Source organism: Vulpes lagopus, chromosome 1, assembly GCF_018345385.1.
Source record: "Vulpes lagopus strain Blue_001 chromosome 1, ASM1834538v1, whole genome shotgun sequence".
In the NCBI taxonomy this organism is placed as follows: Eukaryota; Metazoa; Chordata; class Mammalia; order Carnivora; family Canidae; genus Vulpes; species Vulpes lagopus.
Window position 1 is genome coordinate 119075983 of NC_054824.1, and position 15039 is coordinate 119091021.

Sequence of the window (15039 nt, forward strand, 5' to 3'; positions counted from 1 at the left end):
GAGGTATAAATGAAGTCTTTTAAGTATGTTACACCAGAATTTAAAAAACAGCAAAAGAACATAAAATTGAGTTGGTCAGCTGATAATATCTTAACAAGTTTGTGAATACCAGAAATTCCTTAATGAATTCAATCAAGGCATTTCAAAATAAATATTGTTACTTTTTAAAAATAATTAATGTTTATTAGAAATATCTGGAGAAAAAAGGATTTTGTTAGAAATGATTATTTTACATCAAGTTAGAGATAAGAGCATTTAATTGTTTTCTATATCTATCTCATATTTGAAATACAAAAAAAACAGAAAAGTAGCCAATTTTCAAGTATAATGCTCAAATCATGACCTTAATGGGAATATATAATGCCCTTCTCCACATAACTTAAAGACTATTAAACATTTGCCTTAGAGTCATCATAATTATAGGTAACATTTACTGAACATTTATGGTTTGATATGTGCTTTCCAAGTAGTATCTCACATATAATCTATGTATTATCCCATGAATATATGAGATTATATTTCTATGAATTCAGGACAGGATAGCTTTTACTATCATTCTCCGTTTGCAAATGAAGACACCAAGGCTTAGAAGGTAAACTGACTTGCTCAAAGGTATATATCAGTATTTGTCAAACCTGTAGTTTACCCTGGCAGGCTAATTTCTGAGCTTGTGTTCCTAGAATACAATGCTACTCTGTCCTTTAACTAAAAAGCCTTGCAGCTAATTGAATTGGAAGTAATATTTGTCTTGTTCCAACTTCTTCCATGCACCTAATGTCCTTTGCTTTTGTTATTTCCCTTCATTTAAATTGTAGTTGTTAAGGTGGAGAAAATAATGGTAACCTCAGCGTAAAATGATCTTCCTCTTCTCTTAACTCTTTTCTTAGTGCTCTTATTTAGTTTAGCAATAATTATTTTTTCTCCTTAGGTAATGCCTTGGTAAGTTTTTAAAGATCAGGACCATATCCTAACACTATTTTTATATGCCCCAAGACATCTGACATACAGAGTAGGTACGTACTTGACAAAAAACTGATTATTTTGCAATTCTATTTTTTCCACATTAACCAGTTAAAGTCATCCTCTGTAAATAATGGTTATGATTTAAAAATCAAAGGGCAGTTTCATATTAAATAACATGCAGAAGGTTCCTAATCACTCACAAACACTCTATCTTACGAAAGCAACAAGTTACTGCTAGGAAAGTTTCCCTTTAGTGCACCCCAAATTGCAGCTCTTACTCCTTCTACATTTAATACCAGTAATTCCTCACAGAAAAGATGTGAAAGTCATTAAAATCTTGACATTTATATAAAACTGTGTATGCCCAAATACTACTCTCCCCCAGTTATTTCTCTATGAGAATAAATGCCAAAAGTATTAATGCTTCATGGTTCTAGGTTTGGATTAACCTACCAGTGTTCTCTTTAATATATTTTCAATGACTGTTGTGTTTTGACTTTATCTGTCATTTCAGTTTTCCTAGAGAAGTTTTGTACGTCAAAGACATTTTATGACTCAAATAAGCCTAATTATATATTTGCTCTTAAATGAAGAAATTTGAAACTTGAAAAAAGGTGTTCAGGATATGTAAGTCTGCCAATTTAAAACAATGGCGTTACAGGAGAGAATTTTAGTTTTTCCTGGTAAACTCACTTCAGAGAAACAGATGAACTAAAGCTTAGGGATAAATTAAAAAATATATACTAACCTCTCTATTTCCTTTACTTACTCCTGTCTTAGAAACAAGGTAACATACTATTTTTTACACATGTATACCTCCTTTAAAACCATGACCTACGTGGCAATCTGAAAGTTTTAAATTTCATCTTCTATACTACAAACACAGAAATCAGCTTCTCCAGATAAACAAATATTGAGGACTTCTAACTCTAGATTACCATAAATAATATGGTACACAAAAAAGTACAAAGTACAAAACAGCTTGGCTCCAGCTCTTATGGGTTTGTAGAGTGATTTTAACTTACTAAAAAAATTTAGGTATGTATCTCATTACAATATCAACAACTGATTCCTTTACCCAAATAAGAGACATAGAGATTAACTATATATATAAGTCAATATCCAATACAGCCAGTTTACACATCAAAGCTAACTGCTGAAGACTACCGAAGTTTACTTGGGTAAAAATATACTGCTTAAGAAACAGAGCTAAGGAACCATCCAAAAATTTTTTTATTCAGGAGTGATACTGAAATTATGATATGAAATTATGATATGAAATTAACCAATGCTCAAGAATTCAGATGCATTATCTCCAATTATTGATTAGATTTGGGCATTCAGAAGCTCTCATATACTCAAATATTTGGACACACTAAGAAATTCACTATTTACAGATTTAAAATACATAGACGGAGAGAATGATGCAGATAATCCATGAGATAATGAATATTAATAGAGTGTTGATATCAGTGTTTTCCCTAGGTGCTTCATCTACTTCTACATTTTTTTCCAGATTATTGGTCAATGGTTCCAAAAGAAGGAAAGAGTAAGAACAAGGGAGGAGGCAGTTATCATGTTACTCTTTTTGTCATCGAGGAATTAAGCAAACCTTAAAAACCCAAGTGTAACTTCTGTATTTACAGTAGCTAGGCCACAACCTGCTACAGAACAAAAAGGAGGATCAAGACATGAAAGAATTAGGAGAATAAAAGTGATTTTAAGAACTTCAAAGATTATACGACATAATTTTTTTCTAAGCGTTTTTAGAATTGGGAAACTTAGAGATTTCATCTCATTAAGGACATAATGTCAACTAAGACTGTTACAGAGGCTTAGCTCTAGATATACATAGTAATTAAATGAGAATATTTATACTGAATGATGAAATCTGTAACTAAATCCTATTATCAGTTCATCCATCCAACTACTTAAAAAGTAATACATCTTGGGGCGCCTGGATGGTTAAGCATCTGACTCTTGGTTTCAGCTCAAGTCATAATCTCAGGGTCCTGGGGATTGAACCCCACCTCAATCTCCCTACTCGTGGGGAGTCTGGTTGTCTCCCTCTCTGTCCCTCCCCCTGCTCTCTGCCCACATGCACACTTGTGCTCTCTCTCCCTAAAAGAAATAAATCCATCTTTAAAAAAAAAAAAACCATCTCACTGGACTAAAAATATGATCCATGTTTCAAAAGGCCTTTAACTGTTGAGTAAATCTATCCCATCCAAAGTTCTCCCCTTCAGTCTGTAGTTTATTTTATTTTTAAAAAAGATTTTTTTAATTTATTCATGAGAGACAGAGAGAGAGAGAGAGAGAGAGAGAGATTGAGAGAGAGGCAGAGACATAGGCAGAGGGAGAAGAAGGCTCCATGCAGGGAGCCCAATGTGGGACTCGATCCCAGTACCCCGGGATCATGCCCTGAGACAAAGGCAGACGCCCAACTGCTGAGCCACCCAGGCGTCCTAGCCTGTAGTTTAATTTACTAATTTTCTAAACTAAGTTAATCATTAGTCATTATCTTCAAAAATTTTAGATACTTGAATCATAAGCAACTTTCTTAAATTAAGAGCAACTACCAGGGCATCTGGGTGGTTCAGTTGGTTAAGCACCTGCCTTTGGCTTAGGTCATGATCCCAAGGTCCTGGAACTGAGCCCCACGTGGGGCTCCCTGCTCAGCAGGGAACCTGCTTTTCCCCCTCCCTCTGCCAGTCTCCCTGCTGTGCTCCTCCTCTCTCTCACATAAATGATCTTAAAAAAAAAAAAAAAAAAGAACGACTATAAAAATTCTTTAACCGTTCTTCCTATGATTGCGAAACCTAAACTTTATTTGCCAATATCCATTTTTACCTATCTAGTAAATGGCAGAATTAGAACAGATTTTCAATTTATTAACAAAATATCTGACACAAAAAAAGATAAAAAAAAACCCCACTGATAGATTATCCATTATTTTCTACCTACAGTATCAAAGTTAGCACTATAGAGATCTATGAATGTAAAGTTTTAAGACTAAGAGCACAGTAATAACAGAAAGAGATACCTAACTGGTCTCCTTTTATAGCAATGAAGAATGGCTACCAGTATCATTTTTTCTCCTCACTTGGTTTGAACTTAAAAACCTTAGCAACAAAGTCTCTGAAAATACACTGTTATTCTAAGTAATAGAATGGAGCCAGGAGCAACATTTCATAATTTCTTTGCTGATTGATTCCTATGTGGATTTATTAGGTCAGGATTCTGAAATCTAAATGGACCCCCAACTTAAGTTTGCCAATCAAACCATCTGATCATTCTTTGAGTTTAGTTTTCTTCAGTGAGCCAGAATGGAAGAAAAAACTCATTACCCTCCTCCTCTTTAGATGTCCCCTAAACTCTTCATTCAATTTAAATTTTTCTAAATAATATTTACCAACAATGTCTCTGAAATGTTTAACCTAATACAAAGAAAGCCAAGGCATACATAATAAGACATTATAATCAAAGTTAAAGGGAAATGCGTGAAATAAAGACAAAAAAACCTGGTCAGGATGTTTAACTTCCACTAAATGGAGTAGGAATTCCTTTAATAAATAACTTAAGAAATAGCTTGAAGAGGCACTCTAAGCTACAATTTTCAGTTCAACAATTGAAAGAATGAAGCCAAACACTCCTAAAAGTTATACTTGTTAAAGGTTCTTGTTAAATCCAAAGTGATTCTCTGATAAAGGACATGCACCTATTGGATTCTCAAGAGGCAGGAGGTTTCAGAGAACCAATAATGGAAAACAAAAGGAATTCCTTGACCATTGTAATAAGAAATTTCACTCCCTGCCCTTCTCAGATATCTGACTGGGGCTAGCAAAAACACAAAAGAAAGAGGGCAGTGATTACATGGTGTACAAGTAAGAATTAAATTCACCTCTGTCTTTGAGAACAATAAATAATATTTTCTAAGTAGTCTATCAAATTTTTTATATCAAATTCTCAAAAAACCCAGTATCCGTTAAAATAGAATCTCTTAAAAAAAAAAAAAAAGAATCTCTTTAAAATATGCTGCTTTGGGGATCCCTGGGTGGCGTAGCGGTTTGGCGCCTGCCTTTGGCCCAGGGCGCGATCCTGGAGACCCGGGATCGAATCCCACATTGGGCTCCCGGTGCATGGAGCCTGCTTCTCCCTCTGCCTGTGCCTCTGCCTCTCTCTCTCTCTCTGTGACTATCATAAGTAAATAAAAATTAAAAAAAAAAATGCTGCTTTATAAATATCTTTCTATTAAAACATTATTCAGGAAATACACAAATTAAAATTGATTTTCAAGTTTATGACCATATAAACAAAACTTCCAAAACCTTCAGCTAAGGATATGTAATAGGTCAGATATGTATGTGTATATAAATATTTATATCTTTAAAATATGCAATGCATTTAAAAAATATTTATAACCTATTCATTTCTAAATTGACCCTATGTGTATTGCTCACTCTGTTAAAAAGATATAAATATACTATAACTTACACTACAATCAACCTAAGAATGGGTGCTTATTTTTAATTGATTCTCTACTGGAAAAAGGACAGAAGAAAGTCTGAAGTCCTAGATATTCACTTTTGCCTTTAATTGACTCTGCCCCCTCACTGCATTTCTTAATTCCTTTTATCTATTTCTCTAAATTTGAAACTTAAAGTCTGACCAAAGATGATCACTATTCCATAAGAAAGGTCCCTATATAGGCTGCTGTGGTTCCAAGTACAGGTTTTAGTTTTTGCACAAAAATACATAAAACAAAAAATACATTAAATATTGAAGAGCTGCTATTCATGAAAACATGTTATTTTCTTTAAACAGTGAAAGCAGCAGCTTTAACTTTTACCATGTAGTTAGGTGTTCATAGGTTCATAAAGCTCTTCAGATTTCTATTCAGGTAGAGCCTCTCAGATTTATTTTAATAGCCTAAGATTTGTTCTGACTGCTTTTATTCTGTAAAATGCAAACACAATCAGACTTTGGCTATTCAGAAACATAAATTTCTTAAGGATTCATGGAAAAAATGACAAAGGGTAGAAAGCTAAATGAAAGAAGTAACTAATTTACATGACATTGGAACCTGAATGAAGTAACGGAAATATTCTTACCTGGAAGGTTTCCATCAGTTTCATCAGCACTAGGAAAACTAGCAATACTTGTAGAATCTGAAAGGTCCAAAAGTTTGGCACGCAATTGCTCAATATCACTCTCTTTGCTAGCCAATTGCATCTGAAGCTCATTCTTATGCGTACATTCTTCTACCAATTGCTGTTTTTGAAAAATAACAAGATGATAGAAAAAAATCAATATCAAATTTCCAACATTAAGAAATTAAGAATTAGGGATCCCTGGGTGGCGCAGTGGTTTGACGCCTGCCTTTGGCCCAGGGCGTGATCCTGGAGACCCGGGATCGAATCCCGCGTTGGGCTCCCGGTGCATGGAGCCTGCTTCTCCCTCTGCCTGTGTCTCTGCCTCTCTCTCTCTAACTATCATAAATAAATAAAGAAAAAAAATATTTAAAAAAAAAGAAGTTAAGAATTAATGGAGCTATAAGCGATAAAGAATCTAAAACTGCTATCACTAAAAACTTACTCTAAATTTCATGAATGCTTACTACCACAGATTTTTTTTTTTAAGATTTAATTTATTTATTTATGAGAGACACAGAAATAGAGAGGCTGAGACACAGGCAACGGGAGAAGCAGGCTCCATGCAGGGAGCCCGATGTGGGACTCAATCCCAGGACTCCAGGATCACACCCTGAGTGGAAGGCAGATGCTTAACCGCTGAGCCACCCAAACATCCCACTACCACAGATTTTGACTTAATTGTAAAAATTCAAGTTCTCCTCCTCAATAATACATTGCTTAGGTAACTTCCTTTTCTCCTTGCTTTAAACAAACTTTTTGTTTTTACTTTTTAAAAATAAAGCAGCTGGGGCATCTGGGTAGCTCAGTTGGTTAAGCATCTAACTCTTGATTTTGGTTCAGGTCATGATCTCAGGGTCACGAGATCAAGGCCTGCATCAAGCTCTATGCTGGGGATGGAACCTGTTTAAGATTCTCTCCTTCTCTCTCGCCCCACTCCCTCTGTCAAAATAAATAAATAGATACAAAGCATCAAAAAAAAAAACAAAAAACAAAAACTAACCACCTCTTCAAACTTTAGGAAATACTCTTATGGCTCCAAATGGAACAGTTTCAAAGGTAGAGAAAGCTTCTCAGTATGGTAAAACCATAAATGATAGTGCTTTTATCTAAGCAGTCTAGGTCCAGAGACCATGTTCTCAATTTTGTGCTATTAACAAGCCAGGAAATATCAAAAAAATTAAGATTGGTATTTGATTTCTGAAAAGTGAGTCCTGGTTAGAGAAAACAAAAAATCTATAATTCTTCAAATCCTTTACCTCAATTATAGTTAATATTATCCTACTTGTATCTCAATTTCAATCTAAAGCCAAAGCGGCAAATCCTTGGCTGCTTCTCTCAAAGGAGTCTCTCTAATCAAGTAAATGCTCATGGGTAAAATTACTCAAATTATTAAAAAAAAAAATTACTCAAATTATCAGGGTTAATAGGCAACAGTATATTTCTAGTTTTTCAAGATCATGGTTCATATTAGAGTAATAATGATCAAGTTATGGAGACTATAAACCTGAATATGCATTTTTATACTAAAAAATCTAGTTAGGATCAATAGGTAATAGGTATAAATAGCAATAACAAATTAAGAAACGAATCCTACAAACACACATACATAAACCTTACCGCTTGCATGTCATTCAGTTCCTTCTGATGCTTCACTACCATCTGGTTGAATTTCTCTCTTTCTTGGTTGAGTTCCAGTTGGAGCTTTCGATTTTCCTTTTCTTTCTTTCTCAAATCCTGTGTGTTAGCTTTCTTTCTATCAATTTTAAAATCTTTCCGATTCATTATTTCTGCCAACTTGTTAACAGCCTATTAAAATATTAAAATATTATTAGTAAAGACCTCTATCATTGCCATCTAATTTAAAGCTCCACTAAAATCTATTTTTTTTCTTCAAAATCAGGAAGCAGGAGTACGTGTGTGTGTGTGTGTGTCTGTGTCTGTGTGAATAAGAACCTAATGAAGGGTGGGACATGGTAACCGGTAGCACGGGTACCTATTATTGTTTTATCTTGTTCAAATGTAAGAACCAAACAGGCTTGCAAAACCCATTTATCATTCAACAATTATTCAGTACTTGTTATTTGTATGTAAGCACTCTGATTGGCACTAGATACAAAAATAGATATACGGGGGCCCCCTGGGTGGTAGTAGAGGTGGTTGGGCCTCTAACTCTTGGTTTCGGCTCAGGGTTGTAGGATCCAGCCTGGCATCAGGATCAGGACTCAACGTGGAGTCTGCTTGGGATTCTCTCTCCCCTTTCCCTCTGACCATCTCTCTCTCTCTCTCTAATAATACAAAAAATCTTTAAAAAAAAAAAAAAAGAGAGAATATAGTTATGCCCCAAAGGCATGCTACTCTGGTGGAGGAGCCAAACAAGCAATATACTGTACTATAACGTACAGAGTGGTAAGTAAAAAGAAAAGAGGCAAACAAGTGTGCTATGGGAGCAGTACCTAACTGAGACTAGGGAGGTCAAGGATGGCTTCCTGATATACCTGCATATGTGTCTACATATGTTTCTTAAAAAGACAAGCAAGAGTTGGATAAGCAAAGAAGAAACAGTATTAAAGAGAGGAGTCAAGGAGAGCCAAGGATGGCATTAAAATCAGATCAAACAGCACAAAAGGCCCAAGATAACATTCTTCCTTGGACAAGTAGGAATGTAAGCAGACAGGGTAACAGACTAGGCCATACTGAGGTCCTTTTGAATGTAAGAGAAAATGCAAATGTTAGTTGAGGCTAACCCCTTCTGCATATATTCAAAATCAGAAGTGTTAAAAGCATGTAAAGTTAAGCTACATAAACTAAAACATAAATCATGGTATTTTTTTCTGCAATGATATTAAAAAAAAAAAAACCAAAGATTTTTCCACTAAGACACAAAAAAGTCTGAGTTACTATCAATTCCATGGATATGGTCCTATCTAGGATGAGGAGCCCATAACTTTTTTAATGCAGTAAAAATTTATTTCATTGATTCATAATGGGTATTGTTTTCCTAATAGTAAATCTAACATTATAAGAAAAATCAAATCCAGAAATATATTATGAAGAAAGTGAAAAACCCTTGTAGTATCACCCATCAAAGAACACCTCTACTAAAGACTCTTCTTTCAATCTGCTGGGTGTATATCTTTCTAAACTTTTCCCTATGTATATAAGCTGATTATAGATATATTTAAATTAAAAAATGGAACTATGCTGTACATTCTGTGCTGAGACTTTCTTTTTAAATTTGATACTGTATCAAATATGGGAACTATTATTTTCCCATGTCTTTATATATATATATTTCATTTATTTTTAATGGCTCCTTTACATTGCATAGATGTATTATGATTTGTCAATACTACGCTGATGGGTGGTTGGGTTATTTTTTCGTTATTAAAAATAATGTTGCGTAATTATATTTGTATATATTTCTTTTGAGCATTTATGGAGTTATTTACATAGGATAAATTCCTAAATGTGCAGTTACTGGGTCAAAGAATATGCACATTAAAATGTTTTGCTAATTATTCTTATAGTTTACTCCCTCAGATATTTTACAAATAAACTTTCCTATGTTCTTACCAAATACAAGTATTGTATCTTATTTAAATGTGCCCATTTTGGGATCCCTGGGTGGTTCAGTGGTTTGGTGCCTGCCTTCAGCCCAGGGCGTGATCCTCGAATCCCGGGATCGAGTCCCATGTCGGGCTCCTTGCATGGGGCCTGCCCTCTGACTATGTCTCTGCCTCTCTCTCTCTCTGTGTGTCTCTCATGAATAAATGAATAAAATCTTTAAAAAAAAATGTGCCCATTTGCCAAAAAGATACTTCATTATTGCTTTAATTTCTATTTCTTGGTTTCTATTATGGTTGAATTTTTATGTAATAAAGGTCAATCTTTTTCTTCATGGTCTCTGTATGCAAAGGTAAGTAAATTTCCACTGAAGGATTTTCAACAAATATTAAGTGCATTTTTGAAAGATTAATCTAGATGCAACATGAAAAACTGCTGGGAGGGAGAATAGATAAGTGGCAAAGAAGTTATTACAATTGTTTAATAAAAAAGTAAAAAAATATGTATCTTACCATAAAAATCAACTAAGGTACATGGTACCTTAATGAGAAATTTAAACTACTGGATAACTTAGTAAAATGATAAGATATCAAGTTTTACTGTAAAAATCTGATCTAACTGCATCATTAAATACACAGCTAAATGATACAGCCACCCCTACAATTTCTTTTTATTCCCAGTTCTCTCTTCGTTTTAGTCCAGTGTTTTCTCTGTCAAATTACAGGTCTTCTATACAATCTGAAACATGTTCTTACTAGCCAAATGACTAGACAAGCTACTTTCCCTTTTTTCTGTTCCAAGATTTTATTTAAATTCTACTTACTTAACATATAGTGTAATATTAATTTCGGGAGTAGAATTTAGTGGTTCATTGCTTACATATAACACCCAGTGCTCATTCCAAGAAGTGCCCTCCTTGATGCCCATCACCCAGTTAGCCCATCTCCCATCTCCCATATCCAATTCTCCTCCAGCAACCTTCAGTTTATTCTAGGTAGTTAGGAGTCTCTTTTATGCTTGTGTTCCCCTCTTTCTTTTCTTTCCCCTATGTTCATCTGTTTTGTTTCTTAAATTCCACAGATCAGTGACATCACATAGTATTTGTATTTGTCTGACTTACACTGTAGTTCCATCCCTGTGGCTGCAAATGGTAAGATTTCATTTTTTACTGTTGAGTACTATTCCATTTATATGAATAGTACTATATTCCATATGAATATACTATATATAGAATACTATATATATTATATATATAGAATATACTATATCTACTATATATTCATGTATATATATATATATATATAAATAGTATTATATTCCATGTAAATGGAATAGTACTCTTTAGCACATCTTTTTTAACTCAATTGAAAGCCAATTTCCTGAGGAAGTGTTTTATATTTAACGAAGAAAGAAAATTACATTACTTGTTCCAATGAAAAGTTTGAATATTATGATCAAAGTTTTTTTTTTTTTTAAGATTTTATTTATTTATTCTTCATAGAGACACAGAGAGAGAGAGAGGCAGAGACACACACAGGCAGAGGGAGAAGCAGGCTCCATGCAGAGAGCCTGACGTGGGACTTGATCCAGGGTCTCCAGGATCACGCCCTGGGCTGCAAGCGGCGTTAAACCACTGCGCCACCGGGGCTGCCCTTATGACCTAAGTTTTAAGAAAAAGTACACAAATAGCAAATATTAACTTCTGAATATATGATATTCAAATATAAACATATAGAAAAGGCTGAAAGAGTATGTATACCTGCGTTTTAAGGGTTCTCTCTGTATTGATATTCTTTTCAAAGGCAGCCTTAAGATTATTGATCTCCTCCTCCGTCTTCAATTTATATTCTGTTAACAAATTATATAGTGTTATATGACATTAAATTTGTGTTCCAAATTAACAATGTTCTTAATTATTCAAATTAGTATATACTACATCACTTTTAATAAGTTCATTAAAATAATTTTTTGTTCAGCTTTAAGATATAATTGACAAATAAATTAGTAACATATTTAATCTGTACAATAAGATGATTTGATATACGTACACAACATGAAAGGGTTCTCTTATTGAGTTAATTAAGACATCCATCACCTCACATATTCACAATTTTGGGGGATGAGAATATTTAAATTCTGCTAAGATAATTCTTAAGACTATAGAAATTATTTAACCTATGAAAACAAATATTTCAAAAACCTAACACACAATATAAATCACTCAAGATTTACCTCTGAACTTGATTAAACATTATGATTTAAAAACAAAACAAAACCTTACATACCTTCCTCTGTCCTCTTCATTTTATCAGTTAACTCTTCATTTTCTTTTCTTAATAATTCAATATCTTTGGTTAACATGCTGTTTGTTTCTTCAAGCTTAACAAAACACACAAAGGTTTAAATCACATTCACTTTGCTAGTCTCACATTTAAAATATCCTTTAAAAAATACTTTGCAGGATAAATTAGACAAGCCTTTATTATAAAAATGCCTGGTTTCTGGTTTAACATATGTGGACATACCAAATTCAAATATATTTCATTTAACCTTATAAGAATCTTGTAGAATAGATAGTATTTTTTTTTTCCCCAAGTAAACTCTCTATTCCCAACATGAGACTCAAACTCACAACCCTGAAGATTAAGAGTCGAATGCTCTACTGAATGAATCAACCAGGCATCCTGGTATTACTTCTATTTTATGGATGAAGAATCTGAGGCTTAGGGAAGTTAAAGTAAATTGCCAAAACCATGTAACTTCTTAGAGGTAAAGCTGGATTTCTTCAAAAGAAGAAAAATCTAACTCCCTATGTAGACAATAGTATAATTTCAGTACTGGTTCCTAGAATTAATTTGTAGATATCCATAAAGAATTTCTCATCCCAAAAGTTTCTCTGTGTTTTACAGAATTCTGGCCACAAAATCAGTCGCAATGTATTAAGATAATACAACAAATGAATTTGACCTAAGCATTTCTTCAGATATAATATATTAAGATCTATAGCCAGAAAGAGAAAAAACACATTATACTGAATAAGAATTTCAGTCATTAACAATGGTTTTGGATTATGTAAACTGCTTTATACAAAAGTACAGACTGACTACTGTGTATAAGTAAAGTCAAAGTAAATACATATGCACACATATTCACCCTAACACTTAAAGATGTGACCTATTTTTATTTAGGTAAATTTCAGTCATAAAACTTACCTGACAATCACACTTACCCGACTAACAGTGTGATCTTTATCTGTAATCTCTTGCCTATTTCTGGAAGCAGCTTTCTTGCTTTCTTGGGTTAATTCAAAATACTGTTCTTCCAGAAGCCCTCGAGCCAACTGCTCAGACTCAGCTTTTGTTTCTGCCAGATCCAACTGAGTAGCAAGAGTTTCTCTGTAATAGATTTATAAGAGAAACAGATACAAAGAAATTCAGTTATTCTTCCAACTTAACAATATGCTCTTAAAAGAAGGCAACTATATTTAAACATTAAGAATTAAACATTTTATTGCTTAAAATACATTATTTGAATCTACTGCAAAAATTCTATAAAAGTAATAAACTTAACCTCTCACATTTTGAAAAACTATAAAAGTAAAGAACTCTTTAATCCTGTACCTGCTGCTGTACTTAACTAAGAAAAGGTGGGAAAGCAATGATAAGCAGCCTACTTTTGAAAAGGAACTTGTTGTGGATTTAGAATGGAGGTTAGCATGGGACAGAAGAAAAATAATAGGCTTGTAAAACCAAGAGGCCAGACCTTGCTTGACCTTATCCCTGTTCTATCACTAACTAATTGGGTAAGAAAATTGGGCAAATTTTTACATTTCCTGGAGCTCAATTTAATCAAATCTGTAAAATGAGAGTTAAACTAAATGATTTTTGAGGTCCCTTTCAGTTCTGAAATTTATTGAGATTATGAAGACTTATAAATAGATTTGTAAACCACTATAAACTATTCTAGGAATGCTCCTTGGGAATTATACTTTAAAGTTTTTTCAGAATTGACATTCAGACCAGGACCAGATTATTCCAGCTTGCTTGCTCTTCCTAAAGAACTTCTGTTTGATAAGGTATCTTGGTCATACTGTATCCCCCCTACATATGGTAGGTGCTCAATAAGTGTTTGATGAAAAAATGACTGCCATCTATTTTTTTACTAAGGGAATAAGACAAATGAAATTTTCTGTTTCAAACCTAAGGAGGGAGACATAGTATCTATTTAAAAAAAAAAAAAAGAGCATTCATTCATTTGTCCAACAAACATTTATCTAAATGGTTACTATGTGCCAAACATGGTTGTCTAAATTAAGACATATAGTACAAAGTCTCTACTCTGAGGAAGTATATATTAGTGGGGTGAAATAGGCAATTAAAAAAAATGAACAAGAAAAAAAAATGAACAAGTAATAAATAGTATGCTACAGAGAACACAATAAAAAAAAAGGTGGAAGAGGCTGTGAATGTGGTATTTTATGCAGGGTGATCAAGGAGGTCTCTCTGCTAGGACATGTGAGAAGAACTATGAAGGAAGTAAGAGAGTGAGCTATGCAGGTATCTAAAAATATAGTGTTACAGTGGAAGAAACATCTAACAACAAATACCCTAAGCCTGGTCTGAAAGAAACTAATGTGAGTGAAGTGAGAGATGAAGGAAAGTTGTGAAGGAAGTTATTAAGAGAAGTGGGAAGAGAGAAAAGACCTTGTAAGACTTTCTAAGACAGTATAGGGAACTTTGGCTTTTACTCTTGAGTATTCTGTTTTAAAAAGATTATTCTGGCTAGTTTATTAAGATCAGACAATAGGGGGACAATGGCAAAAGCAAAGATATCAGCTGAGAGGCTAATTATAGTATCAAAATTGGAGATGGTGGCAGTTTGGATCAAGCTGGGAAATGGTACAAGTAAGAACTGATCAGATCCTGGATATATATCACTTTTAAATTATAGCTAGGAAGATTTATTAATAAATTGCATATAAAGTATTAGGAAAAAAGAGAAGAGTCTAAGATAATTGCAAGGTTTTCTGTTTAAATAACTGGAAATAATAGACTTGCTAATACTGAAATGGGAAAAACAGGGAGGAGCAGTTTGGCAAAGTAAGGGAATCAGGAATTTTTTCTGGACATGTTAAAAATGAGATGCTTATTAAACACTCAAGTAGAGTCAAACAGACGGCTGGACATACAAGCCTGGAATTCAGGAGAGAGCATGCTTGTACACTGATGCTATTTAAAGCTATGAAGCTGGATGAGAACAAGGAAAGAGTGATCCCTTGGGCCCTCCAAATTTTAAAGGTCTCAGAGAGGGGAAGGGACAAAGGAGCAAAGGAGGTTAAGAGCAGCCAATTCAATACGGA

At 33.8% G+C, this 15039-nt stretch overlaps 1 protein-coding gene across 3 annotated transcripts in view; it reads right to left on the minus strand.

The window, feature by feature from the left end:
• The window catches only part of ROCK1 (Rho associated coiled-coil containing protein kinase 1), a 143076-nt gene that overhangs the window by 9636 nt on the left and 118401 nt on the right, over positions 1-15039 (minus strand). For all 3 annotated transcript variants that reach the window (XM_041750492.1, XM_041750485.1, XM_041750474.1), the window contains exons 23-27: positions 12910-13075; positions 11966-12059; positions 11440-11528; positions 7734-7922; positions 6075-6234 (exon numbers count right to left, since the gene is read on the minus strand). In XM_041750492.1, the coding sequence (XP_041606426.1) occupies positions 6075-6234; positions 7734-7922; positions 11440-11528; positions 11966-12059; positions 12910-13075 (698 nt within the window). The remainder of the gene's footprint in view (positions 1-6074; positions 6235-7733; positions 7923-11439; positions 11529-11965; positions 12060-12909; positions 13076-15039) is intronic.